General features: G+C 47.2%; 2 protein-coding genes across 3 annotated transcripts in view; one reads left to right on the top strand and one right to left on the bottom strand.

The window, feature by feature from the left end:
* Nucleotides 1-69: 69 nt before the first annotated feature.
* On the bottom strand, nt 70-5,972 carry lg18h10orf90 (linkage group 18 C10orf90 homolog). Its single transcript, XM_061264468.1, has 11 exons — nt 5,266-5,972; nt 5,086-5,152; nt 4,077-4,147; nt 3,527-3,758; nt 2,864-3,451; nt 2,219-2,365; nt 1,965-2,086; nt 1,467-1,623; nt 1,198-1,246; nt 1,019-1,112; nt 70-824 (listed from the first exon to the last, which is right to left on the bottom strand). Exons 1-11 carry the CDS (start codon nt 5,746-5,748, stop codon nt 786-788), a joined length of 2,049 nt encoding a protein of 682 aa, XP_061120452.1. The 5' UTR covers nt 5,749-5,972; the 3' UTR covers nt 70-785.
* Nucleotides 5,973-7,582: 1,610 nt separating this feature from the next.
* dock1 (dedicator of cytokinesis 1) overlaps nt 7,583-23,051 on the top strand; it is a 41,761-nt gene continuing 26,292 nt past the window's right edge. The window contains exons 1-27 of one of the 2 annotated variants that reach the window (XM_061264131.1): nt 7,583-7,778; nt 11,163-11,246; nt 11,414-11,454; nt 11,532-11,587; nt 11,850-11,946; nt 12,018-12,166; nt 12,250-12,385; nt 12,490-12,641; nt 12,713-12,794; nt 13,015-13,150; nt 13,297-13,369; nt 14,298-14,377; nt 14,969-15,094; nt 15,188-15,312; nt 16,483-16,581; nt 16,644-16,716; nt 17,459-17,562; nt 17,715-17,898; nt 18,414-18,511; nt 19,062-19,151; nt 19,244-19,344; nt 19,422-19,550; nt 19,628-19,736; nt 20,428-20,498; nt 21,405-21,511; nt 21,884-22,011; nt 22,188-22,283. In XM_061264131.1, coding sequence (XP_061120115.1) covers nt 7,736-7,778; nt 11,163-11,246; nt 11,414-11,454; nt 11,532-11,587; nt 11,850-11,946; nt 12,018-12,166; nt 12,250-12,385; nt 12,490-12,641; nt 12,713-12,794; nt 13,015-13,150; nt 13,297-13,369; nt 14,298-14,377; nt 14,969-15,094; nt 15,188-15,312; nt 16,483-16,581; nt 16,644-16,716; nt 17,459-17,562; nt 17,715-17,898; nt 18,414-18,511; nt 19,062-19,151; nt 19,244-19,344; nt 19,422-19,550; nt 19,628-19,736; nt 20,428-20,498; nt 21,405-21,511; nt 21,884-22,011; nt 22,188-22,283 — 2,769 coding nt within the window. In that variant the 5' untranslated portion in view covers nt 7,583-7,735. Of the gene's footprint in view, nt 7,779-11,162; nt 11,247-11,413; nt 11,455-11,531; nt 11,588-11,849; nt 11,947-12,017; nt 12,167-12,249; nt 12,386-12,483; nt 12,642-12,712; nt 12,795-13,014; nt 13,151-13,296; nt 13,370-14,297; nt 14,378-14,968; nt 15,095-15,187; nt 15,313-16,482; nt 16,582-16,643; nt 16,717-17,458; nt 17,563-17,714; nt 17,899-18,413; nt 18,512-19,061; nt 19,152-19,243; nt 19,345-19,421; nt 19,551-19,627; nt 19,737-20,427; nt 20,499-21,404; nt 21,512-21,883; nt 22,012-22,187; nt 22,284-23,051 lie in introns of both variants that reach the window. The other variant, XM_061264130.1, reaches the window with a different exon arrangement.

Raw genomic sequence — 23,051 nt, 5'->3', positions numbered from 1 at the left:
GATCCTTCAAATAGAGGTGTTGCCCCCTCCACAAGGACGATCTTAAAAAAAAAAAAAAAAGCGGCCACGTTATCCAAAAATATCTTTTATTCAGATTTCCATATACAACTTCACTTGCATTGTAAAGTGGCACGTTGACTCTTGGAAATGGGAGGTGGCTTAATGTTGCACTGGTGAATCAGAAAAATTGCGGATTTTCCCCCATTGGTCAAAATTAGAACGTAACTTTGATTCATCTGATGGATCTACTGTACAATAGCTTGTCTGCATGTAATATCTCAGTTGCCGCATTCATGCACTTTGGCTAAGCTGTGTAATAAAGGGCCAGTGTGTGCTGGGACAAAGACGCCATTCAAGTGGGTCGCTCTTCATTAAAAACGTGGCAACGAGGTCACATTCAGCCATCTTGCCGCCTCACAGCTTGGCGCTGGGGCCACGTGATGGCCGTTTGCTTTGCGCAATGAGCGAGGTGCAACAAGTGTGTGTGCTTTTTAATATGGGAAATGACATTCATGATATCGTACTTTGGGGCAGTATGATACGAATATGTGGGGATGGGCATAAGCAAGTCAGTCGTTTTCAGACAGGATAAAGAATATGGGCCTCTGGGTATTGTTAGTGTCTGCCTACATGTGTTGCTGCACCGTTTGTGTGCTATAACAGCAACACCTGTGTTTTTCAGTCGCCTGTCTATGGCGATTTGCATATTATTATTATTGTTATCATTATTGTTGTTATTGTTATCATCACTGATACAATCCATAGAACTTCCCGTCAGTCGCCATTCAGTTGCTGCTCCTGTGTAGAATCTGATCCAAAAGTTTCTAGAAATGAGAAAATATGAGTACGGAGTAAAATTAATTATAATCACAAAAAATAGGATCGTCCATCCATCCACCCTGTTATTGTTTCAGCAAACAAAAAATGGGTTCTTAGCTTTAAATTCTGGCAAATGTTAGACAACACCACCCTCTAGCGGAAAAATAAGAAAATACTCTAATGTAGTATTTTTGGGTACCTTTTTGAAAATGTCCATTCGCTGTCTGTTGGTCAAACAGGCTTCCTTCTTTTTTTTCTCTTCCTCTTTTTGCCTTCTCACATCTGTTATTGGCCTGGTATACGGATTTGGAAATAATCAACATTCCTCCAATTTAGTATTCCCTTCAATAATACACGCGTACATCCAAAAATACTGACCGATTTGATTTGAGCTCCTTGGCTCCCTCCCTGGATTTGAACAGATTATCTGGAACACAACATATATATTTATATATTATATATATTTATGTATTTCATATCAAGTATATAGATATTTAAATCTTATGTAAAATGTATACAAATGCAGCAATGGAAATTGTAGTTGTAATACTCCACAATGGCCACAAGACGGCAGTGAACGCATGTATATGAGCTAATAATGTCCAAAATGTACCTTTTTTTTTTTCTCTTTTATTGTCTCCTCTTACCGTTGCTGGAGCGGGCCTGTCTCTGGCTGCGAGTGTCAGATGTTTGCGGGCCTCCTGATCTGGAGCGCTTCTTCCGCTCCTGGGCCCTCCTCGCCATCTCCTGCACGCGCTCCTGCGAGCGAGCGATGAAGCGTGGTCTGGACCTCCGCAGTGCCTCCTGCAAATCATATTTTTCTTCTTGTGAAAAAAAAAATCGCTTATACAAGCTCCTTCCTCGCATGCCAGCTCCACATCGCCTCGAGATATTCCTCACAAAGGAACTCTTATAAATAAGTCAGTCGCGTGTGATTCCATTAACAACCACTGCGAATGAGCAAAACAGCGGCCCATATTTCTATTTGCGGTGTTTTGTTCGTTGGGACGACAGAGGTGTGTTTTTGTATTTGATATGGCTTTTGCCTGAGCGTAAAATCATTGTGCTGCTAAAATACAAAATGATCAGTGGTGTCCAAACTACGGCCTGGGGGCCCATTAGTGGCCCAACATCCATTTTCTCACCTGGAGAGAAACGGAGCGATGTGATTTTTGAAGATCGGGAATGGTCGGTGCGGGTTGGGCGCGAGACTCATCCCGCTTGGGAACGTCGTCGCGTGCCTTTGTGCATTGTCCCCCGTCTGTCGCTGAGGGAGAGAGAATTATGCTAACAAAAGCAAAACTGCAGCGCTTGCTCCATTTTCTGGTCATTGTGAGCGAGATCAATGTTTATTAAGGGTGGGAAGTGATGATTACATTAGAGGAGTAAATAATCCCACCTGAATTTCCCCTGGGGGAGGCGGAGGAATCCTCCTCTGAATTGCAGGGCGACGCTTTCTTCATACTCAGTTGCCTTTGAAGTTTGATGTTGGCGATGATGGCGGCCGCATTTCGGGCCAGAACTTCCTCCGGAGACTGGTGAGGCTCTGCAATGCGAGCCAAGAAAAAAAAATTAATGATCTGAGTTTGTTTGTGACATTTTCAGCCAACATCAGTTCTTCGATTCTTCTTCAACATATCAATTTGGTTCTAAAGTCATTAAACTTTCAATTTCATTTTTGTATATTCTCAGTACCTTGAGACTCGCACGTACTTTTGTCAGCTAATATATCACATAATGTGTGTCCTTTATATGAGGCTGCTTTGGGGCCACAGCTGACGATGCGATGAAAGAATATTTATTCACTGCACATCGCTGGCTCCCGCTGCTTGGTTTGCATAATCAAACAGATTTGTTAGTGCGAGGGCATCACGCTGAGTAACATCTTTTCCCGCAAGGACACGAGTGAGGACCTTCTAGTTGCAGATTTGTCAGGGCCGAAATCACAGTGGGTTAAGGAATCTAGGAATCTAAAGCGGCTGTCTTTTTAGACCTTGGCAGAAAACGTGGAAAAGAAAAAAAGTGCTGACGCAAAGAAGCGTACCCGGCGTTTGAATGAGGGTGAGGCATGGAGTCGAGCTCCACCTGCCGGAAAACGCCCCCTGGTGGTCTTTATTTGGACTTTCCTCAAAGCTCTCTTGAGGGAGCCCCAAGCTCCATTTCCTGACAGCCGCTCTCTTGGGTTCTTGTTCAGAGAGCTCCGCCGGAGGAGATTTGCCGTTTTGTAGCGGAGACGTCGTTGCGGCTTCTACTGGAGCGAATCCGTTCCCGCTGCGAGTTCCCGGACTGTAGCTCTCCTTAAGCTCGGTCACTTTGATAATTGCGGCTTTTCTTCGGGGAGCGGAGCTGACCGTGGTCCTTTGCTCGGTCACTTTAACGATGGTGGCCTTCCTCGGGTTCATGTCGTCGGCGGCGGTGAAGCTGGCCGAGCGGTTGACTTTACGACTGGAGATGGTGATGGATGAGAAGCCTACTTTGCTGTGAGGGATGAGAGTGGCGGGCGTGGACGTGGTCTGGATGTGCGACGGTTGCAAGCTGTGGCGTCTGTACGGCTGGAAGGGGGGCGTCGCGGTGGAGGCAGGTGGACTACATAGCGAGGGTTCTTCTACTCTTCTTGGCTGCCTTGGGGGGTCTAAGGACAGAAATAAGAATGAAGACCAATGGAAACACAAAGTTTGAAACATTGGCAACATTGGAGGAGAACCACCTTGCTGCACCCAGTCAGGTCGACCATATTCGGCAAAAGTTCTCCGCGAGGGCTCTTCTATTCTGCTTCTTGTAACCAGAGAGGGTTCCTCACGTGGGCCTGAAGAGATCTCATTCAGCGGTTGAGCAGAGCCACTCCCTGACAGCCTGGTATTAGTCCAGCCTCTTCTCAGCGTTTTCCAGATTCCAGGCCTTCGCTGCTGGCTGGTAGCACAGTCCTGTTTGTCCAGAACCTGCAGTTGAGATGAAAACAAGCTTGGGGACGCTGTCTTGATGCAGGCGCTATGCTAGCCTGCAGAAAAACATGCTTCATTAATTACAACTGAGGTCTTGACAGTGTGAGGATTTCTTTTTTTAAAATGCGGGTCAGTCAGCTGCCTCGCCTCCCTTCAGGGCTCTTACTGTTTATTTTCAAGTCAGATGACTCTGAACCCGACACAACGGCCGAGGCAGCGAGAGAGCGAGGCCGATGGGACTGAACCCTCGCAGACTGACAATGAAAGCAAAGAGACACAAAAAAATGTGGACACACACACACACGTGTCAGGTACCTTTTTGATGACAGGAGACGAGCGATTGGGAGTCTGCCACGTCCTACGCGGACTCCTCTCGGCTTGTCCGTCTACGCCAAAGTGTATCAAGGCAAAACAAACGGTCACATGTCCTTCTCTGTCTTCGCTATACACATGTGTGTTTGGCTCACGCTACCCATGTTGACACTGTCAATAAGGGATGTTAGCTTGTCGAATCCAGAGATACCGATGGCGTCGTGGCTTAGCAAAAATAAATTTGAAAATGTTAACTTCTGGAAGGAGATGGGAGGAAGGGAAAACTCCTTGAGAGCATCGAATTTCCATCTGCTTCTGTTGCTATGGCGACGGTTCGGGGATAGCCCCCGCATCTTTCGCCTAGGCTTTTTGGAGCCGTTCTCATTTCAGCAGGAGACAACTTTTGAAAATGGCAGCACTTTTTTTTTCTGCAAAATGTGATCGCAGTATGAAAACCACGAATAATGTGTTTTCCAAGAGCAAAAGAGCCTCGCCGCGTTCCATCTGACTCACCCGATGTCTCATTTGTGTCTCGGCCACAAAGCAAAATCCCGCCATAAGGCAGCAAACTCATTTGTGAAAGACTTTTTTTGCCCAACGTTGCCTCATTAGCGTCACATTTATTTGATGCCGCTGTGGTTGCCATTCACCTCACGATTGATCATCTCTGGGCTTCTTTCAACGTTGCTTATGTTTCCAGCCGCCCAGGATGGATTCATTTGATTCTGCGCTCTCGACAGGGCTGATCGATGAGTGAACAAGAACCGGGTTGAGGCATCAACCCTGGGATAAAAGCGGCCGAGTGAAGGACTGCCATGCTCAAAGATTAGCGGGGGGACGAAAAAGGGGGGGGGGGGCCCGTTCCCAATCAGTTCACATCTCGTCTTATCCTTCCACCGTGAGGTCTCTATCTCTTTTGATCCCCTTTTCTCGGCTAATCGAGGCTCCTCTCCATCAGTCCTGCCGCGTGGCTCGAGTGAGCTAGCTACTCGTGAGCGGGATGAGCACAAACCTTGGTGCAGGCTGACTGTTCCTCGACTCTTCAGAAACGTCGGCGTGATGGGTTGTTTCAGTTTCACCTATGAAGACATTGAAAATCTACAAACGCTCACGCCGTAGCTCCAAACGAGTTGCAAAGGTTTGGAAATAATGCACAGTAAGCACTTTTTAAAAAAGAATGAAGATGCCTTACCTGGACAGCAGGTTGCGGTGAAGCCATTTGTCTTTCGTCCACCGTTATCGCTCTCCGTTGAATCGGGAGCCATCCGGTTTTCACCGGCGTGACATAACCGAGTTGGGACTGCTCCTTCTTTGGCGTCTGCGAGATATGAACCCTTTCCAGACTCCCCGTGCATCCCACGGGGACAAAGAACTCACTTTGCAGAGACTCCCGGCTGCCTAAAGAACTTGCCGTCGTGTTGCCGCAGGACGACACGCCGCTGAAGGAGGGAGTCCGGTACGGTCTCCGGTTCCCCTCGCTCGCTTCTCCATCGCCTTGCATCCCGTGGAGCCAAGCGTCCATCTGTCTACCCTCGATGGCGCTGTGCGGCCGAGCGTCTCGGCGAGAGACGAAGGAGAAGCTCTCCCCCTTGGAGCTCCGGGTCTCCCAATGGGACTCGTCGCCGGATCTCCTCCAGCCCATCGGCAGGTGAGCAGCTGGCCTCCGGAGAGTCATCTCAGGTAACCGGCCGGGTCTCCGGTTTCAAGCTGCGTTGAAAGACTTCTACACCGGAGGCCACCCTCGATCAAGAACACTTGCCCAAAGTGGATGCAACTTTTATTTCTCTTGCGCCCAACTTTAGATGTTTGACGGAGAAAGTCTTCAATGGACGGACGGGGTGCTGCAGGGCGCTGTCTCCGGTCAAAGCATGCTGAAGTGTGATGATGCTCAGCCAAACAAAGGAGTCACTGAGCACAAGGGCTGATCATTCAGTACAAGGGAGGGCAATGGGAAGATACAAGAAGGGGGGGGGGGCAGTTGGAGGAAAAAGCACACTTGATGATTCCAGAACAAACCACAAATGACTTTTTGGTGAATTGTGTTATCATGGCACATTTGGGGTGCCAGGGATACCACATGAAGATAGCGTCTTTGCCGAAATCAACTATAAATGTTAGTTATGCCATGACTTCCGAACAGTTAGATAATTTTCCTTGGAGAATCCCCCCCATTTGGGCTTGTCCCGGGGATCTTGTGATCGGCAGCTGATCAGATGATTGTTTGCCTGGAGCCTCCGTTCGAACCATGTGACCCTCGCAAAGCGGTCAACGGGCGGGTTTCTTTTGTACGTGTTTTGGGAGACTCAGTGACATTTTGACATTACTCAAAAGAGCTGACAGAGCAAATGTGAAAGCTTTTTGACCAAAATATAATAAAAAAAGTTTTTCATGATGAGCCATCAATAGCCTTTTGTTGCATCAATAACTTTGGAACATAAAATAATATTCCAGTAAAACGAATAAATTGCCATTTTCATAGACACGTTTTGTATAGGTGCGTTTTGTAATGACTTTTGGTGGTTTAATACTTTATTGCCTTAATTAATCTCCTCTTGTATATTAAGCTTCGTAAAGCTGTTGTCTTGGCATGTTTTCTCTCCTCGCAATAGTGCATAAAGCTTGTATATAATTTTACGAGGGAATAAAAGCACCCCCCGCAAAAAAAAAAAACATTAGCCATCTGGGGTGTGGGCGAGGCGGGAGGTGCATAATTGAGAAGGCCCTCACACAGCACGAGAGGCTAATGTGCGCATAACAATATACTACCTAACTGATTATTGTGGAACTTTCGGCTGTAGTAGAAGAATGTTATGGTTCCTTTTTTTATTTAATTTAACAATACCTTAATGACAAAAGTCGGGCATATACAAATAATGGTTAGCAATTAGGTGAACAATTAAGGTTAAGGTGACGATTTATTGGGCCTGGTAACCAATTGTGTGCTATATAAATTCTGCCTAGTGACAAGTGACAAGGTAAAAATTATAACTCCAAGCGCTTCTATTGGTCAATGTTGCTACAACTACTACTAAATGTGATTTATGAAGTTTTATGTTTTATTTCTTTAAAATGATCGAGAGAAGATCCATTTATTTGAATATAAAACACCAATTCATTACATAGATTGAGTAACATCTCAAATTAATAGCCAGAATGAAAACATCGATTTTATTGGTCTGCTTTGCGACACCTGCTGGCTCTCTAAAATGTGATTTCTTTATGAAATATACTTATACATTACAACCCATTAATTGTTGGACCATCGGTTTGATTTAGAAAAAAAGAAATCATGAATATTAAGTTTAGTTGAGCTTGTTGCTCCACCTCCTGGATCGGAAACGTGAGTTTAAAAAATCGGATTTACAAAAATGTACTTTTTGTACCCAACAAATATCTCAGTGATATGTGCTTATTGAGGCATAAAAATATTAAAATATGTTTTATTCTTTTAGGATGCCTGCCGGATAAAAAAAAAAAAAAAAAAGTTCCCGGGTTTCCCCCTGGTGGAGCCTCCGGTCAGCGGCGGGAGAAAAAAAAAAAGAAACATGGCTACCCAAGTAGCTGCTCAACTCTCGGTCGAAAAGTGAAGCAAAAGTCGGGCGTTTTGCGAGCGACAAGGTCTCGGCTGGGGACCTCGTGGAAACGGGGAAGGAGGTTGGAGAATGTCTCGCTGGGTGCCCACCAAGAAGGAAAAGTACGGCGTTGGTAAGTACAAAGCAAAAGCAGCAACTCCATCGTTAGCGACTGTTAGCTCTGAGATTGAACAAGTTTGGGAAGGGAAGGGAAGGAGAAGCTGGACGCGGACGCACCTCTCCGGCTTCTCCTTCGAGTCCAAAGAGTGCGGGTAAGTGACTTTTATTGATGAAAGTTGTCATTGTGTTTTAAAGAAAAATTCCCGAAGAAGAGTCTGTTTTCACGGGGTTGGGAAGACGCTGGGAATTGTTTCGAGGCGCGCCTAGGCTGCTGTTTCCTGTGCGACAGGACAGAGACAGAGGGGCCTCGATCTTCCTCGGCAACTTGTTACAAACATGCTACTTTGGCTCATTTCTGTTTGATTTACTACTTCTACTACTTTTGTACTTTAAGACCAGACTCAATTGTTCGGCTTTGTTTCACTTCTCTCAACAAGTCCGTGCTATAGTGGGAACAAGTCACTCCATTATTTGTTTACGAGAGCATCGCTACCAGGGATGTATCACCATTTATAATCATGATGCTCAGTTTGCAATATGTCACTATGTTAAATTGTAGTTGTAGGTGTTATGAGCAGACAGAGCTGGTTTTAATCATTTACCTTGAGGAGGCAATCACAATGTCACTGACACTGATGCAAAATAATTGCTATGGAACATCAAATTGTTTCTGGAGCTTCAAAAACAGTGATGTAGTTGACGGTAATTACATCTAAAGAAAATCAGACAAATTATTTTGAAAGTGTTTGGAATATTTGTTGTCAGCTGTGAGTCAGTGTCAATCTTTTTTTTTTTCCTCGCTGAAGAATGGATTCGTCTTTCCGTACGGTGGTTGCGGTTGTCTGGGGGACTGACAACCCGAGACAGTGCTCATTTGGCACAGCCGCTGACACATTTAAACGATGTTTTGGCTTTTTTTCCCTTCTTCCCCTCTCTACCTCTATAAGACCGTAAATCACAAGCCCCCCTTCACCCAAGGCAAACAATCTTGGGTGTGGGAGGCTCCCAAATATGGTAGCAATTAAAACCGTACCGCTGAAATTTCAGCCATGCTTCTTAAATCATCAGCTCTGACCCGTTTCTCGTGACGAATGTGACGCTTGCCCTCGGTCGCGTCTCGCCATCCGTTTCAGGTCCAATAAATATGGCGACGGCGGCTCCGCTCGTCACTTTTCATCGGGATGCCGGTAATGAAAGGTTTGAGTGGTTTTGAAACCGTGGCATCCCTTCAAACTGATAAGCGGCCGGAAGATGCTGCGTCAGGTGCTCAACTCCTAACCGACTTGTTCTGTCTAGAGCGGTGACTGTTTTTGACAGGTGATGTCCCAGAGGCTTAACTTTGGAGCGGCTCAAGAGACCGGCATTTCTCCTTTTGGACAAAAGCTGCGGAGTAACCCAAGCGACAGCGTATAACGCTCCCCTGTCGGTATTGATCCAAACAGCGCTGGCATTGTCTGCCAAGGGGCCCCCGTCGCACTCCCTGACAGATGGTCCGATGGCGTGCCAAACGTAGTTCGGCGACGTCGACCGCCGTCATTACATAATTTAGATGGGCCTCGCAGAGCCGCCCGACTGTCAGCTTCCATTAGGCGGCTGCTTGCGTAAATGACGCCCCCCCCCCCCTCAGTTCAGTGCAAGTTTGTTCAAAATTTCATCACCAGGGAAGATAACATTTTTGCTACTTTTTGTTTGCAACATTCCCAAAAGTGCCAGTGAAAATAACTAAAGACAACCAAAGCATGACAGTGCCACTGTTGAAAATATTGGTCACTAAGTTTGTTGAAAGGTTATCTCGGCTTGGACACCAGACGTACTCCACTTCAAGACTTGTTATTCTCTTTGGAAATTATTATTCGCGCATCAACAGGCTCAGCATCGCTGGGGCAATTGGGGTCATAAATAATGTCAACGCCATCTTAAGTGCTTGTTATTGTTGAGGTTGTCCCGTGTTATTTTTATTTTTTTTCATGTCCTTTCATTCCAGGATTTCTGATGGAGGTGTCAGTCATCGCAGACGTCAAATTGCCCCCTGTAAATCTTTGGCGCGGCTGCCATTTTGACCAAAAGGCCGTTTGGTCTTTTAATGTGTGCACTCATGCACATTAAATTTTGCAATTGATGAGTTGGATGACTGGAAAATAATTCTGGTGGGCTTTGGTCCCTCCCCGAATGCACACGGCCATGGAGGAAATGCCGCTTGAGGTTTTGAAAACAACACAATGGATGGAGAGCTTCCAGTAATGGTAGAAGGAAATACAGCCACGATTGTTATATGCGCCATTTTTAAAGAAATCTTATCTAAATTGTCTACACAGCCCAAAGTTTTAAACAAATATGACCCGCATTATTTATTTATTTTTCAATTGCAAAGTCCCGCTTTAACTTCCTGCCGTGTTTGAGCATCTTGCAGTGCAAACCTTAAAATAGTCGCCTTTGCAACTCTTTCGAAGTGACTCATCCACTCCAAAACAATCGCAGAGACGTCAAGTCAAGCCCGACCACACTTAATCCGCATTGACTGCTTTTGTGAAACGTCAGCGTTGAGCTCCACGTCGTTTGAGAAGTGTTTTCTTTAAGTTCTGTCTAATGGGACATTTCAACTGGGCTTGAAAGTAAACACGCTGGCATTTCCTGCCATTAGGGATTGCATAATCGAGCTTGTCCTGCTGTAAAGTGACAAAACGGCCTGACTGTTTTTGTTCGCAGCCCTCGGCCCACCTCGGTACCTTTTGTGTACTTGAAACACGCCGCACGCATTTCCTGTGGGTAGTGCAGGTCTTTGTTCGCGCGTCAGCACGGAGCTCTGGTGAATTCTGCAGCCCGGCTGGATTGTTTGAGGCCTCACAAAATCACCGGCGCCCATTTATTGATGGCAGCCTGTCACGCCAGGCTGATTGAAATATGCTTCCAGTGCAAGTTATTGCTTCCACTCCAGGATGATCTGATTGACCTTTAAAAAAAAATCTGCTTCATGTTGATGGTCAATTTTTAAGCCTAACCATTGCTTCCTCCTGCTTGGAGGTTACTGAGTGACAACTCGAATGTCTCCAGGGAAACCTAGCTAATATTTGGAAGAAATAAAAGAAATCACATTTGAGGTGAAGGATGTCATCCGTCTGCGGCAAGCATGTTAACGCGAGCGCCCGACACCTCGCCCTATTGTTGTAAGACGTCAGTCACGGCCCGTTGCACTCGGACGTGACAAAAAGCCCATTTTTATTGGAGGCTATTAAAGTGGCCTGGCAGCAAATGGGACTTCTGCTTCCTTTCACACCGCCTACAGTGTTTTGGTCTTTCCCACCGCCTGTCGATGATGACACCACCATCGGCGGCGTGGGCGGACGTTGTAAAGTGGCGCCGTTTCCTCCTGGTAAGAATGTCCTCCGGTCTCTTTCAGCCATCTACAACTACGATGCCCGCGGGGAGGAGGAGCTGTCGCTGCAGATTGGAGACACGGTGCACATTCTGGAGACGCACGAACGTAAGAATCCTCGCTAATCTACACATTTGGGACCAATGCATCAAACCTGAAAAGTAGTTTGAAAACCTAATGTGTCAAAACTCCTCCTTAAAAATCCTCCCTGCAGTACCCGTATTCTTTCCCCATACCTACCCTGCATTTTCCCCGTGTGTATTTTCTTCCCCCAGACTGGTTCAGAGGGCATAGGCTGAGGAGGAAATCCAGAAAGGTGAGCGTAACGCAGTCAAGTCGTTGACCGGAACGTGTTTTGCATCGACCCGTCTGACTCGTGTTCCGCTCCGGCAGGGCATCTTCCCCGCCTGCTACATCCACTTGAAAGAGGCCACCGTCGAGGGCAGCGGGTCAGTACTTGAACGCTGGCTTGCTGTGATTGCGCAATAAAACCACTTAAAGACCTTTCAAATCAATTTTGGAGATTTGCTTCCAAAGACATTTTAGTACAGGTCGACGAGAACTGCCCAACGTGCATAGACTAAGAACTCTGTCGTCCATTTTTGTTTGATATTAATTTTATTGCAAATTTCCTTCCAGTTTCTCGGGCTACGAGACACCGTTCGAACAATGTCTCGATTTGTGAGTAAGTTGTCGTATTTGGCGCCACAGGCAAAAGGAGACGGTGGTTCCCACCGAGCTGCCGCTGGTGCAGGAAGTCACCACCACTCTGCGGGAATGGGCATCAATATGGCGCGACTTGTACGTGGTAAGTGGCGACAGTCTTTCAAAGTCTGGAAATCTCCGGACTGTCTTGACTGAAGTTTTGGGCGATTGCAGGGAGACAAACGCGAGATGTTCAACTCGGTCCGGGACATGATCTACGACCTGATCGAATGGCGTTCCCAAATCCTGTCGGGGACGCTGCCGCAGGACGAACTTTCCGAGCTCAAACAGAAAGTCACGTCCAAGATTGACTACGGCAACAAGTGAGGATTAATCCTGAGTTTTCCAAAAATGAAGGCATGGGAGGCAGAAGATGGGCAAATGTGCACCTTCTCTCTTTTTGCAGGTACTTGGATTTGGACCTGGTGGTTCGCGACAAAGATGGAAACATTCTGGACCCGGAGCTCACGAGCACCATCAGCCTGTTTCGAGCGCACGAAGCGGCCTCCAAGCAAATCGAAGACCGTATCCAAGAGGAGAAGGTGAAAGCAAATATTGGCTTGAAATGATTTCCAAATTGTCCCAATGGAAGCCTGAAACGCAAATTTGAAAAGCCAACCTTAAGTCTCTCTTCCTCCAGTCGCAGAAGCAGAATATCGACCTGAGCCGACAGGCCAAGTTCGCCTCCACGCCGGCCTTCGCCCTCTTCGTCACGCTCAAGAACGTGGTGTGCAAAATCGGAGAGGACGCCGAGGTGCTCATGTCGCTCTACGACCCGGTGGAGTCCAAGTTCATCAGGTGAAGCCCTCGAGGAGGACCTGCTGTGCCCGGGCGTCGTGGCCTATTCACTTATATTTTCTCTTTGCCAGCGAGAACTACCTGGTGAAGTGGTCCAGCTCGGGTCTGGCGAAGGACATCGACCAGCTTCACAACCTGCGTGCCGTCTTCACCGTGAGATAGATTTCAACTTGGAACATTCCAAACCTCTTCCAAATAACAACGCGCAATTTTGTACTAATGTAATCGTGGCAAAGATATGTACTTGTGCATTTTTTTGTAACTCAGAGTTGTAATTTTATTGTGAAGTGAACTGAGTCGTGTGTGTTTGCGCTGCTGAGTGACAAAGGCGGCGGTGTTGCTTTCAAATAAAAAAAGATTGATTCCTTTTCAGGATTTGGGCAGTGAAGACCTGAAGCGCGAGAAGATTAGCTTTGTGTGTCAAATCGTGCGAGTGGGCCGCATGGAGCTGCGAGACAACAACACCAAGAAGCTGACGTCAGGTCTGAGGAGACCTTTTGGCGTGGCAGGTGAGGCCCGCTTTGAAAGAATAGATCAAGAAAATTTCTTGAATCACTTATTAGCAAGTGTTCTTAGCCACACTGAGAGCATTTTGTTTGCGGCGCGAAGCTCCCAGACCGTTCCAATAATGCCCTCCTTGTCGCCCTTCCCGCAGTCATGGACGTCACTGACATCATCACGGGCAAAACAGACGACGAAGACAAGCAGCACTTTATCCCGTTCCAGCCGTAAGCGCACAGCACCGTCGCCTCCCGTGTGATTGCGCTTCCCCCAACAGTCCTTGACACCCGATTAGCGCGGCGGACCTTAAGAGAGGCGCGCGCTCCCTCCGTCCCCCCACTGACTCAATTAAGGCAATCTCATTAACAGGCTGCCACTCTGGCAGACAGGCGGAGTAACCTTTTGCTTAACGCCCTTTTCCGCATAATTGCAAACACTTCAACGGGGCCAACGGGTGACCCACAATTTCATCCGTCCGCATAAATTACGCTCATTACTGCCCAAGCGGGCGCGTGCGTCACGTGTTGAACGAAGAAAGCATCGGGGAAAAAAGAAAATCGCACTTTGAACAATGCTACCTCCACTAGCTTGAATTCGCTAAGCTCTTAATTCACTTCACTGATACTTATTTATAGCACGATAGAAATTATGTAGTACATTTAGTTCAATCACGTCGCATAAAATGAAGTGAAATGAGCTGAAATGACTTGATACCATTTATATTTATATTTCCCCATCACACAAAGGTTCAGACCTGCACACAAAAAGGAATAGTCAGTAACATCCACACACAAAGCATCCACAATCTTTTTTTTTTATTATATATTATTAGCATTTTAGCATCTGGTGTTTGACATCATTCTCATGATTGTCAATTATGCAGCACCAGATTTGGCCTCAGAGAACTCAACTACCGCATTTGCTTTGTCGGAAAGTCTCGATCACCATTACACTCGTTTCTCTCGGCATCACCATCACATCTGCTGCAAAAACATGACGCCAAATAACAACGATATGATAATGAGCATATGAGTTCTTTTTTTTTCTTTTCATAGCCCAGGAAGTTTCCATCTGTGAAGAGTGACCGACGCCAACTGGTTGCCGTTCCCGAAACGATCACCGTTAACTGTTTTTGTTGTTCCCCCCCTCACTCAGGGTGGCGGGCGAGAGCGACTTCCTGCAAACGGTCATCAACAAAGTCATCACGGCCAAAGAGGTCAACCACAAGGGCCAAGGTCAGCATGCTTCAGGGTCGCATACAACGTGTGAATGGAGCATCAGGATGGAGCAAAGCATTTGAAATCAGGCACAGGCCGATCAAATTTTCTATGCAGGGAAATCTCATCATCCTCAAACGCAGCATCATTCTCTGTCAAGCACTGACGCTTTTCCTTGTACCGAAAATAACCCCCCATGCGTCGTCTCCATGGCAGCAGAATTCCTCGGCTAATGAAGACACGCTGCTTTTCTGCTAAGATATAATCACAGATTTGACATGCAGGAAGGAAGAACATGCAAGGTGTCTCCTGGTTCTGTCAGCATCTTTCAAACACTCCCTGGATAAACGGGGCGCTTGGCGTGGCTCGCGTATCAAAAGGCTTCCGGCTAGTCTCCTAACAACATGAGGCCCATCAAAAAGAAAAGGTTGAGGCAGTTTTGGATGGAAAAAAAAACCCACTCTGAAAAAGCCCAAGATAGAGGAAAATAGACTCGTTAACTCACAATTACATGTCCTTTCAACGATGGCATTAGGAAAAATGCAAAAACAGCAAAGTCAAAGCAAAACACACACTTAAGTCTTGTTTTTTTTTTTGTAAAATCTCTAGGCCTGTGGGTCACCCTCAAACGGCTTCCTGGCGACATCCACCAAATCCGCAAAGACTTCCCTCACTTGGTGGATCGCTCCACAGCCGTGGCCCGCAAGATGGGCTTCCCCGAAATCATCATGCCAGGTGTGTGCGATGTCTTTCTCTCAATGTCACTATGCTGTTGTCCTTTTACTGCCCACCACCATAACATCTCGTTTGTTGTTGCTTTCCGAAAAGGTGACGTGCGAAACGACATCTACCTGACCCTGGTCCAGGGAGACTTTGACAAAGGGAGCAAGACCACCCCCAAAAACGTGGAGGTCACCATGTCCGTGTACGACGAGGACGGCAAAAAACTGGAGGTACGACATCAAACACGCTATGGTCAGATAAAAAAATGATAGCCGCCCTAAATACTCCCAGTTCCATTTGGACTCATGGCTCCATCCAAAATTTGCATACAAGCACAAGATACTTTTTAATCATCGGCCAGGCCGTCTAATTAAGCTTCAGCGCCCTCTAGAGACTCCAGCCAGAGGCCGGCCTTTTTTTCTTTGCGCCGGATGTTTAATTATTGCCGACCCTTGCAGGGACCACGTCGGCTAATAGGGAACAAGGGAGCTGCGCAACGCAAACTGGGCCGAAGATTGTCTGCCGAACATCGTTTACTTTATTTGCCAGCTATCTCGAATAACGGTGGGACCTCCAAAGTCAAAGCCACCGATGCAGTGATTTAGTGAACAGGATACCAATACAAAAATAAAAAGGAGGATGGCGCAGATTGTTTGCAAATGTGCTAACTCGCAACAATAGTAGCTCTCTTTCTCCTCTCTGCCTCCATTATTCTTCATTTGTTTCGCCGCCTCTGGATTTGTATTTTTCGTCATCGCCGAAGGTTTTGTGATGCAGGCGAGCGACCGCTCATCATCCTGGCGTATTTACCGCCCCCCCTACCACCACCACCCCTCTTCATCACCTGTGGCGAGACTCCCTTTTTTCTTTTTGGCTGTCATGAAATTCCGTCGAACTATAAAGTGAGTTGCGTGCCCTCCGGTGGCGTTCAACCGGGCCTGGAGTAAACTGGGGGCCCCGTTATTCCTCATAATTGCCGCTTGTCAGAAGCCATTAGCAAAAGCGCAATAGCTCAGCGACGGAGTCAGCTGGAAGACTCTTGGGCAGATTGCAAGGAAACAAAGCCATCCGCTGACAAGCCTCGTTGCTACGCCGGCTACTTTGCATATGCACGCCGACCACCTTAAATAATTAATTTCTCATTTAGCTAGCGGATCGGCAAGGCTCGTGGGAGATTTGCAGGCAGGTGCTTAAGCACGAGGATTTTAAAAGGCCTGCAGCCAGCCGGAGAGCTAGCGCAATTTATGAAATAAGTGCAAACTGCGGCAAGTCAGATCACGCTGGCTGTCAAGTCTGAATGAATAAATGTCTCCACCCGCCTTCCAAAGTGAGTCCAAATGGGCTCAGCAGTTCATAAAAATGGTTGAATAATGAACTTTTTGTCTATCTGTCTGTTCCAGAATGTTATTTTTCCCGGCGCCGGAGACGACGGGATCAGCGAGTACAAGTCGGTCATCTACTACCAAGTCAAGCAGCCGCGGTGGTTTGAAACTATAAAGGTACTTTCTTGAGACTTACTCTACGATCGTCCCCGCTGTGACGTTGCTTGCACTCATTGCAGGTGGCAATTCCCATCGAAGACGTCAACCGGAGCCACTTGCGCTTCACCTTTCGCCACCGCTCGTCGCAAGACTGTGAGTGCCGCTTCGTCTTCCCATCATCATAAGATTTCAATTTAATTCCCATATCTTTTCTTCCCCCCCCCCTCCCTTCCCGAATACACCTTTATATGAATGCTGGCGGGCGCTACTCTGCTTTAAAATATGCAGCACAGCAACGTAAACATAAATCTAAAGTGACAGCCCAAGTTAAAGTCAAACGGCAGCGCACCTTCCGCACAAATGTAACTTTGATTGGGCCACAAAAGGAAACGCGGCCTGAAATGAACTCCTTCCCCTCGCACTTGCCTCTGCTGAATGCCATGCCTGTTGCCTTTGCTCTCCCATGGCAGCCGGCCCAGCAATTATTCACGGCTAGGGGCACAGTGGGAATTTATGCAGATAGAATACGCGCTACAGCGGTGAGGAATCGCACCTGCCCAGCGCGTAAATCCGCGCTTGTTGATCGGCGCTCGTGATGGATGCGGCCGTGAGCTGAAGTCCCGCTTACACGACGCCTGCCAGTCCTCCCGCTTCTTTCTGCAGTCTCAAGCATTTTATATATAATATTTTGTCTGTAAGAAAATATAATATTAAAAAAATATATATATATTTTTTTTTGGTGCCACCAAGGAAGCGTAATGATTTAATACCAGTTAAGGACAACTCACTACAAATTAATCTCCGCAAAAGATTTAAGAATGTGGGGTGGGGCGAAGCACCAAAACTGAAGATATCTTCATGTTTTTTGTGTGTTGCATTTTTCTTGCCCTCGCAGCAAAAGACAAATCGGAGAAGATCTTTGCCTTGTCTTTTGTGAAGCTGATGAGGTACGACGGGACCACCCTGAGGGACGGCGAGCACGATCTCACTGTCTACAAGGTACAAGAGCAAACCAGCCTCCCACAATCCACACAGAGAGGCTATTTTCTTGCAGAATTGACTTGCCGGCCGTCAAATTGAATGAAGATCAGGACGTGCGTATTTGAGCGCTCACCTTCGAGAAGCTGGGTGACTTCTCGTCATACTTGCAGGCGGAAGCCAAGCGATTGGAGGACTCGTCCTTGTACTTGAACCTGCCCGCCACCAAGCTGGAACTGGAGGAGAAGGGCTACTCCAGCACGGGCAAGAGCACCCACAACCTGGGAAACTGCACCGTCAGCAAGGACTCCTTTCAGATCTCCACCCTCGTGTGCTCCACCAAGCTCACGCAGAATGGTGAGCAACCTTGCCTGTCCAGTGATGAATTAGAAACCATAGGGGATACTAGCCCCCCCCAAATAGGTTTTCCCCTAATCCAGTCTTTTAACACATCAAAGCGTCCACTAAAACACACGTTTAAAATATTCCTTGTATTGCCGCCCCATTATGAACAATGGAGCCTGTTTCAAACGGAAGGTCACGGCCTTTGAGGCTCTTTGCGCGCTTGCTCATTGAAAAGGAACCATTGCAGCGAGTAAATATTCCCGTTAATGGGGAGCATTTTCCATTTCAATTGCGCCGCGCCAATTTCGCCTTTTTTGTGCCAGAGTTTTTTTTTTTTTTAATCTTTTGTTCGAGAGCCTTTTGTTGACATTAATGACTGCAAAAGCAGCTGCGCGCTTTTAATTTCAGCACTTCCTTTAGTTGCTTCTTAAATCAAACCTACCTTCCTTCCTTTTGGTAGCACCTCAGTGCATCTCTCTAATGCATTTTATTTTATTTATTTTCTCCTCTCGGTTTGTTTTCCCCAGTGGACCTACTGGGCTTGCTGAAGTGGCGCTCCAACACCAGCCTTCTGCAGCAGAACCTCCGACAGCTCATGAAGGTGGAAGGCGGCGAGGTGGTCAAGGTCAGTACTGGGTTTCAGGCCAGTTTTCCGTCTTACCTTCTTGGATTAGGTTTTCAAATTAGTGTTACAGATGGAGCCCAAGAATAAACTGAGGTGTGAATGGGGACTCGTTGTTAGTTAGGTTCCACAGAAAACGTGTGTGTGTGTGTGTGTGTGTGTGTGTGTGTGAGATGCGCAGACATATTAGCACCGTTTGTGTCTGAGCGTGTTTGGTTATGTTACCGGCGCTTTCCCTATTAGTAAACAGATTCAGCAAGGCTGGCTGATACATCTCAATCTTCAGCCTCCGTCAACACGCCGGGCGGGCCCCGATGTTATTCATCATGTTTATGTGTCAACAGATGAACAGATGGTGTCTAAAAAAGAAAGAATCACGGAAAGTTGGCTTTGTTTTGTTGCTTATGAGTCACCCAAGTGTGAATAAAAACATGGTGGTTCAAATCAGGTAAAAGCCTTCAAACTGGGGACTCGAGCAAGTGAGGATTTCGAGACAGGGTTAGCTTTCAAATTCGACTTTGGACACCTCGTGACGCATTGGTGTCCTTTCCAGTTCCTTCAAGACACGCTGGACGCTCTCTTCAACATCATGATGGAGAACTCGGACAGCGACACCTTTGACACGCTCGTCTTTGACGCCTTGGTGAGTGAGTAACGAGACGAGTCGGTTTTGTTACTTGCAACTGAGCCATTGGCAATCAAGATGTAACGTCTTTTCTTCTCATCTTTGCTCAGGTGTTCATTATCGGTCTCATCGCCGACCGCAAATTCCAGCACTTCAACCCGGTCCTGGAGACGTACATCCGCAAGCACTTCAGCGCCACGCTGGCCTACACGTGAGTCGGTCCGGGTCACGAGAGAGCCACGCCGTGCTCCACGATGTACTGACGACGCGCCGCGTGCGCTCGGGCAGGAAGCTGACCAAGGTTCTGAAGAACTACGTGGACAATGCCGAGAAGCTGACGGAGCAGCTGCTGAAAGCCATGAAGGCCCTGGAGTACATCTTCAAGTTCATCGTGCGCTCGAGGGTCCTCTTTAACCAGTACGCCATAACCGGGCCTCTCCTTTCATTAGTAAAAAGTCACACAAACAAACTGTTAGCTGTGCTTCCCCCGACAGACTTTATGAGAACAAAGGCGAGGCCGACTTCATGGAGTCTCTGAGGCACCTCTTCACCTCCTTCAGCAACATGATGAACAGCAACTCGGAGAATACGGGCATGGTGAAGGTACTGGCCATGCGTGAATGGAGTGACTTTTGGCGTTTGGATTCCCTCCGCTCACCATAGTGTTTGTTTCTTCATCTTTAGCCACGCTTTCTTCTACCGTCTTTTCTATGTGATCTTAATGTAAGGGACTGCATCTTTCATCAGCACGCACTGTTTGTTTGTTTCTTCTGTCTCGGTGTTCTTTCCTCCTCTCAACCTTGACTGTCCTGTGAACTGGTGCTCCTCTTGGCTTTCTGCCCTTTAGCTGCTCCTCAAGGTATTTATCTCACCATCTATTTTGTGTGTGTGTGTGTTTCCATTTTGTCATCCTTGACCCTCACACTTGCACACCAAACCACGTCTGTGCTGAGATAAAACAGTTGGCAGGTGGGAAGCACGCTCAAGCGCCTGCTGTGTAATTGGCTGCGCAATATTTGCCTTAGTGTGGCTAATTTGAAAAATGAACTTTGAGGAGAGGCTGCGAAAGTCCATCACCTTGTCAGCGCAACTTTCAATCACTGCAACGTCTTTGCGATGATGACATGGTGGTAAGCAGTAGACAAATTCCGGCCCAAAACAGGGGTTATTAGCTTAATTAAGAAAAATTAATGAGGATCAGCTAAGTCATTGATCTTCATTAGAAATGTTGCTAGCGGTTACAAATGGACGTGTAAAGGAGGGCTTGACTGAGGATTGTGCATTTTGTGTTCAGGGTGCTGCACTCAAGTACATCCCCACTATTGTCAATGACGTCAAGCTGGTGTTTGATCCAAAGGAACTCAGGTAAGAAACGTTTAACCTTCTGTCACCCCAAGTAGTTCATGGATTCAGTCGGCCGTGGCGCTCTCTGCGCCGTTTCCTTTCCATGTGCCGATAGCGCATCTCGAGCCAGTAAAACTTTGTTCAACTCTGCAAATATTTACGCCACAGTCACCGGAGTCACAGACCTGGGAAATAAATACTCCAGTCAATCAGCAGCCGGCTCTTTGTCAATAAAAGACGCCATTTGGAGTCTGACCACCTGCTCTCCAAATATATCAAGACGAGACGTCAACACGCATTAAATCGTACATTTTCCGGACGGCCGCAGAAGACGTGAAGCGCGATGAAGTTTCCAATGAGTGTTTGAAAGTGCCAGTGTATTTTTAGCACTGGAAAGTCATGAGCAAAAAAGCTTTTTGACAAGAGCGAGAACAATTTACGGAAAGTGCCCCCTTTCTCCTTCCTTTCATTTAAGCCCAAACGGCCGGCCGGTCGGCTTCAAGCAAGGCATCAGCTGTTCCTGCCGTTAACGGCGAAGCCGAGCCCAAATCGAAACCTCGGGGGCGAGCCGGCGTCTTTCATCTCCCGCCAGCGCCTTCTTTCTCTCGCTCCTCACACATAACGGGCGTCCCGCTGCGGGGTTCAGCCGGCACGTGCGCGCATGCAGATGTTTGCCACTTGAGACTCAGAAGTCACAACTATCACACGCTTGCTTTAATGGAAGGCTGTAAAGTGAAAATCAATACGCCTTCCAAACTTCACAGACCAGTGTTGTTGAATAAATGCTCGGCGTATAAAGCGAGCCTTTGAAAGGATGAAAAATTGAGCCGTTCTCTCCGCTTTCAAAAGCTGCCATTTGAATTTGTCTGTTGAATGCGCTGAATTGCTGGCATCGTGATGACTTTTCTTCTGTCCTCGTTTCCACAGCAAGCTATTCACGGAGTTCATCCTGAAGGTCCCTCCGGGTCGCCTGGTGAAGCAGAAGCTGGACTGTCTGATCGACATTGTCCACAGTGATCTCTTCAGCCATCACGGTAGGAAACCCGCAGTCATGGAAAAGGTCACGCTAAAAAGGCCAACGCCGAGAGTGCTGCCTCCCGTGTAAAAACAGGAAACGCGCTGTATCAATAGATACATTCACAGAATTAGAGGCGCAAATTCGACAGAACTTTTTTTTTTTTTTTTGTCAAACACCCGCGCATAAGGGAGCTCCTTAATGCCGGGTTGGGGATGCAACACCTGTTATGTTTCCAATCTGTCTGACAAATGCATTGTTTGCATTTAATCCCCACGCGTGGAGGAGGAGTTCATTTGAAAGCGCCGCCCGTCTGCATCGGCATATGTCGCGCCATGACGCCGCCCCCCCTTTCTCGCCGCCACTGGAGACCGTTTTGCCTTCCCTGCAGATTGCCGCGAGATCCTCCTGCCGCTGATGACAGAGCAGCTGAAGTTCCACCTGGAGAGGCGCGAGGAGCCCAAGGCCTGCTGCCAGCTGCTCAGCGACATCCTGGAGGTGCTCTACAGGAAAGATGTGGTGAGGAACTCCCCGTGGGCCACTTTGAGCACTGCTAGAATGGTGGTTCTATGTTGCCGGCACCTGTTTGCTTTGTCAACATTACAAAAGACGTCTGAGAACCGTCTTGCTGCGCTTTAAAAAAAGAAAAATCATTGCAATTAAATTATTCAAATCTGATTTCTTTTCTGGTGCAGGGTCCCACCCAGTGGCACGTGCAGGTCATCATGGAGAAGCTGCTGCGGACTGTCAACAGGACCGTCATCTCCATGGGCCGAGACTCCCCGCACATTGTAAGTCCTCAGTCACACGCGCTCAGTAAAAATGAACGCAAATATATTATAATAATAATAATAAGAATAAAAATATAGTATGTGAAGTTGCAGAGGCTTCATTTAAGAAAAAGTCTTGCCTCAATTAGTAAAAATAAATGAAGCAAGTCAAGTCATGCCAGCAAAAAGTACGGTAAGTCAAGTTTTGTTTACGCAAGTAGAAAGTCAAGTCATAAAATCTTCGGTTTGTTTGGTATGATCAGCCCTCGCTTAAATGAACGCCCCCCCCCCCCCCCCCCACTCCTTATGAAGCTCAGCCAAAGAGCGCTCTGCCCCTCCCAGATTTTCTTTCCATTTTTTGCGTCTTATCTGCTTGAATATGTCTGATCTCCAACTCGTTAGACGTCAGGCAATGCCTGGCAGCGACGCGTGCGTCGTATAAATAATTTTCCCAATTTGCATGACTTTAATTTGTCATCCGAGCGGTCTCCAAATAAAAGTACTTTTCATTTTTTTCCCCTCTTTGAATGTCGCGCCTTATCTCTGGCGCATCTTCATTAGTTTGTCATCGGACGTTGACGAGAGCAGATCATCAATGTTAAACAATGAAATGTATTTTTGCGACAGAGGCGTCTTTGAGGACAAACATTTCTGGCATGCTTAAAGACAGCGATGCTGACTTATTAGTGTCTTCTAGCACCTCACCTGTCCCATTCATTGCCATCCAAGATTCTCTGCCGCGTGTTGTGCAAATATTAGGCGATAACGCCATTGTTGGGCGGCCCGTTT

Source organism: Syngnathus typhle, linkage group LG18 (assembly GCF_033458585.1).
Source record: "Syngnathus typhle isolate RoL2023-S1 ecotype Sweden linkage group LG18, RoL_Styp_1.0, whole genome shotgun sequence".
Classification (NCBI taxonomy): Eukaryota; Metazoa; Chordata; class Actinopteri; order Syngnathiformes; family Syngnathidae; genus Syngnathus; species Syngnathus typhle.
This window is presented reverse-complemented; position numbering and strand designations above follow the sequence as displayed.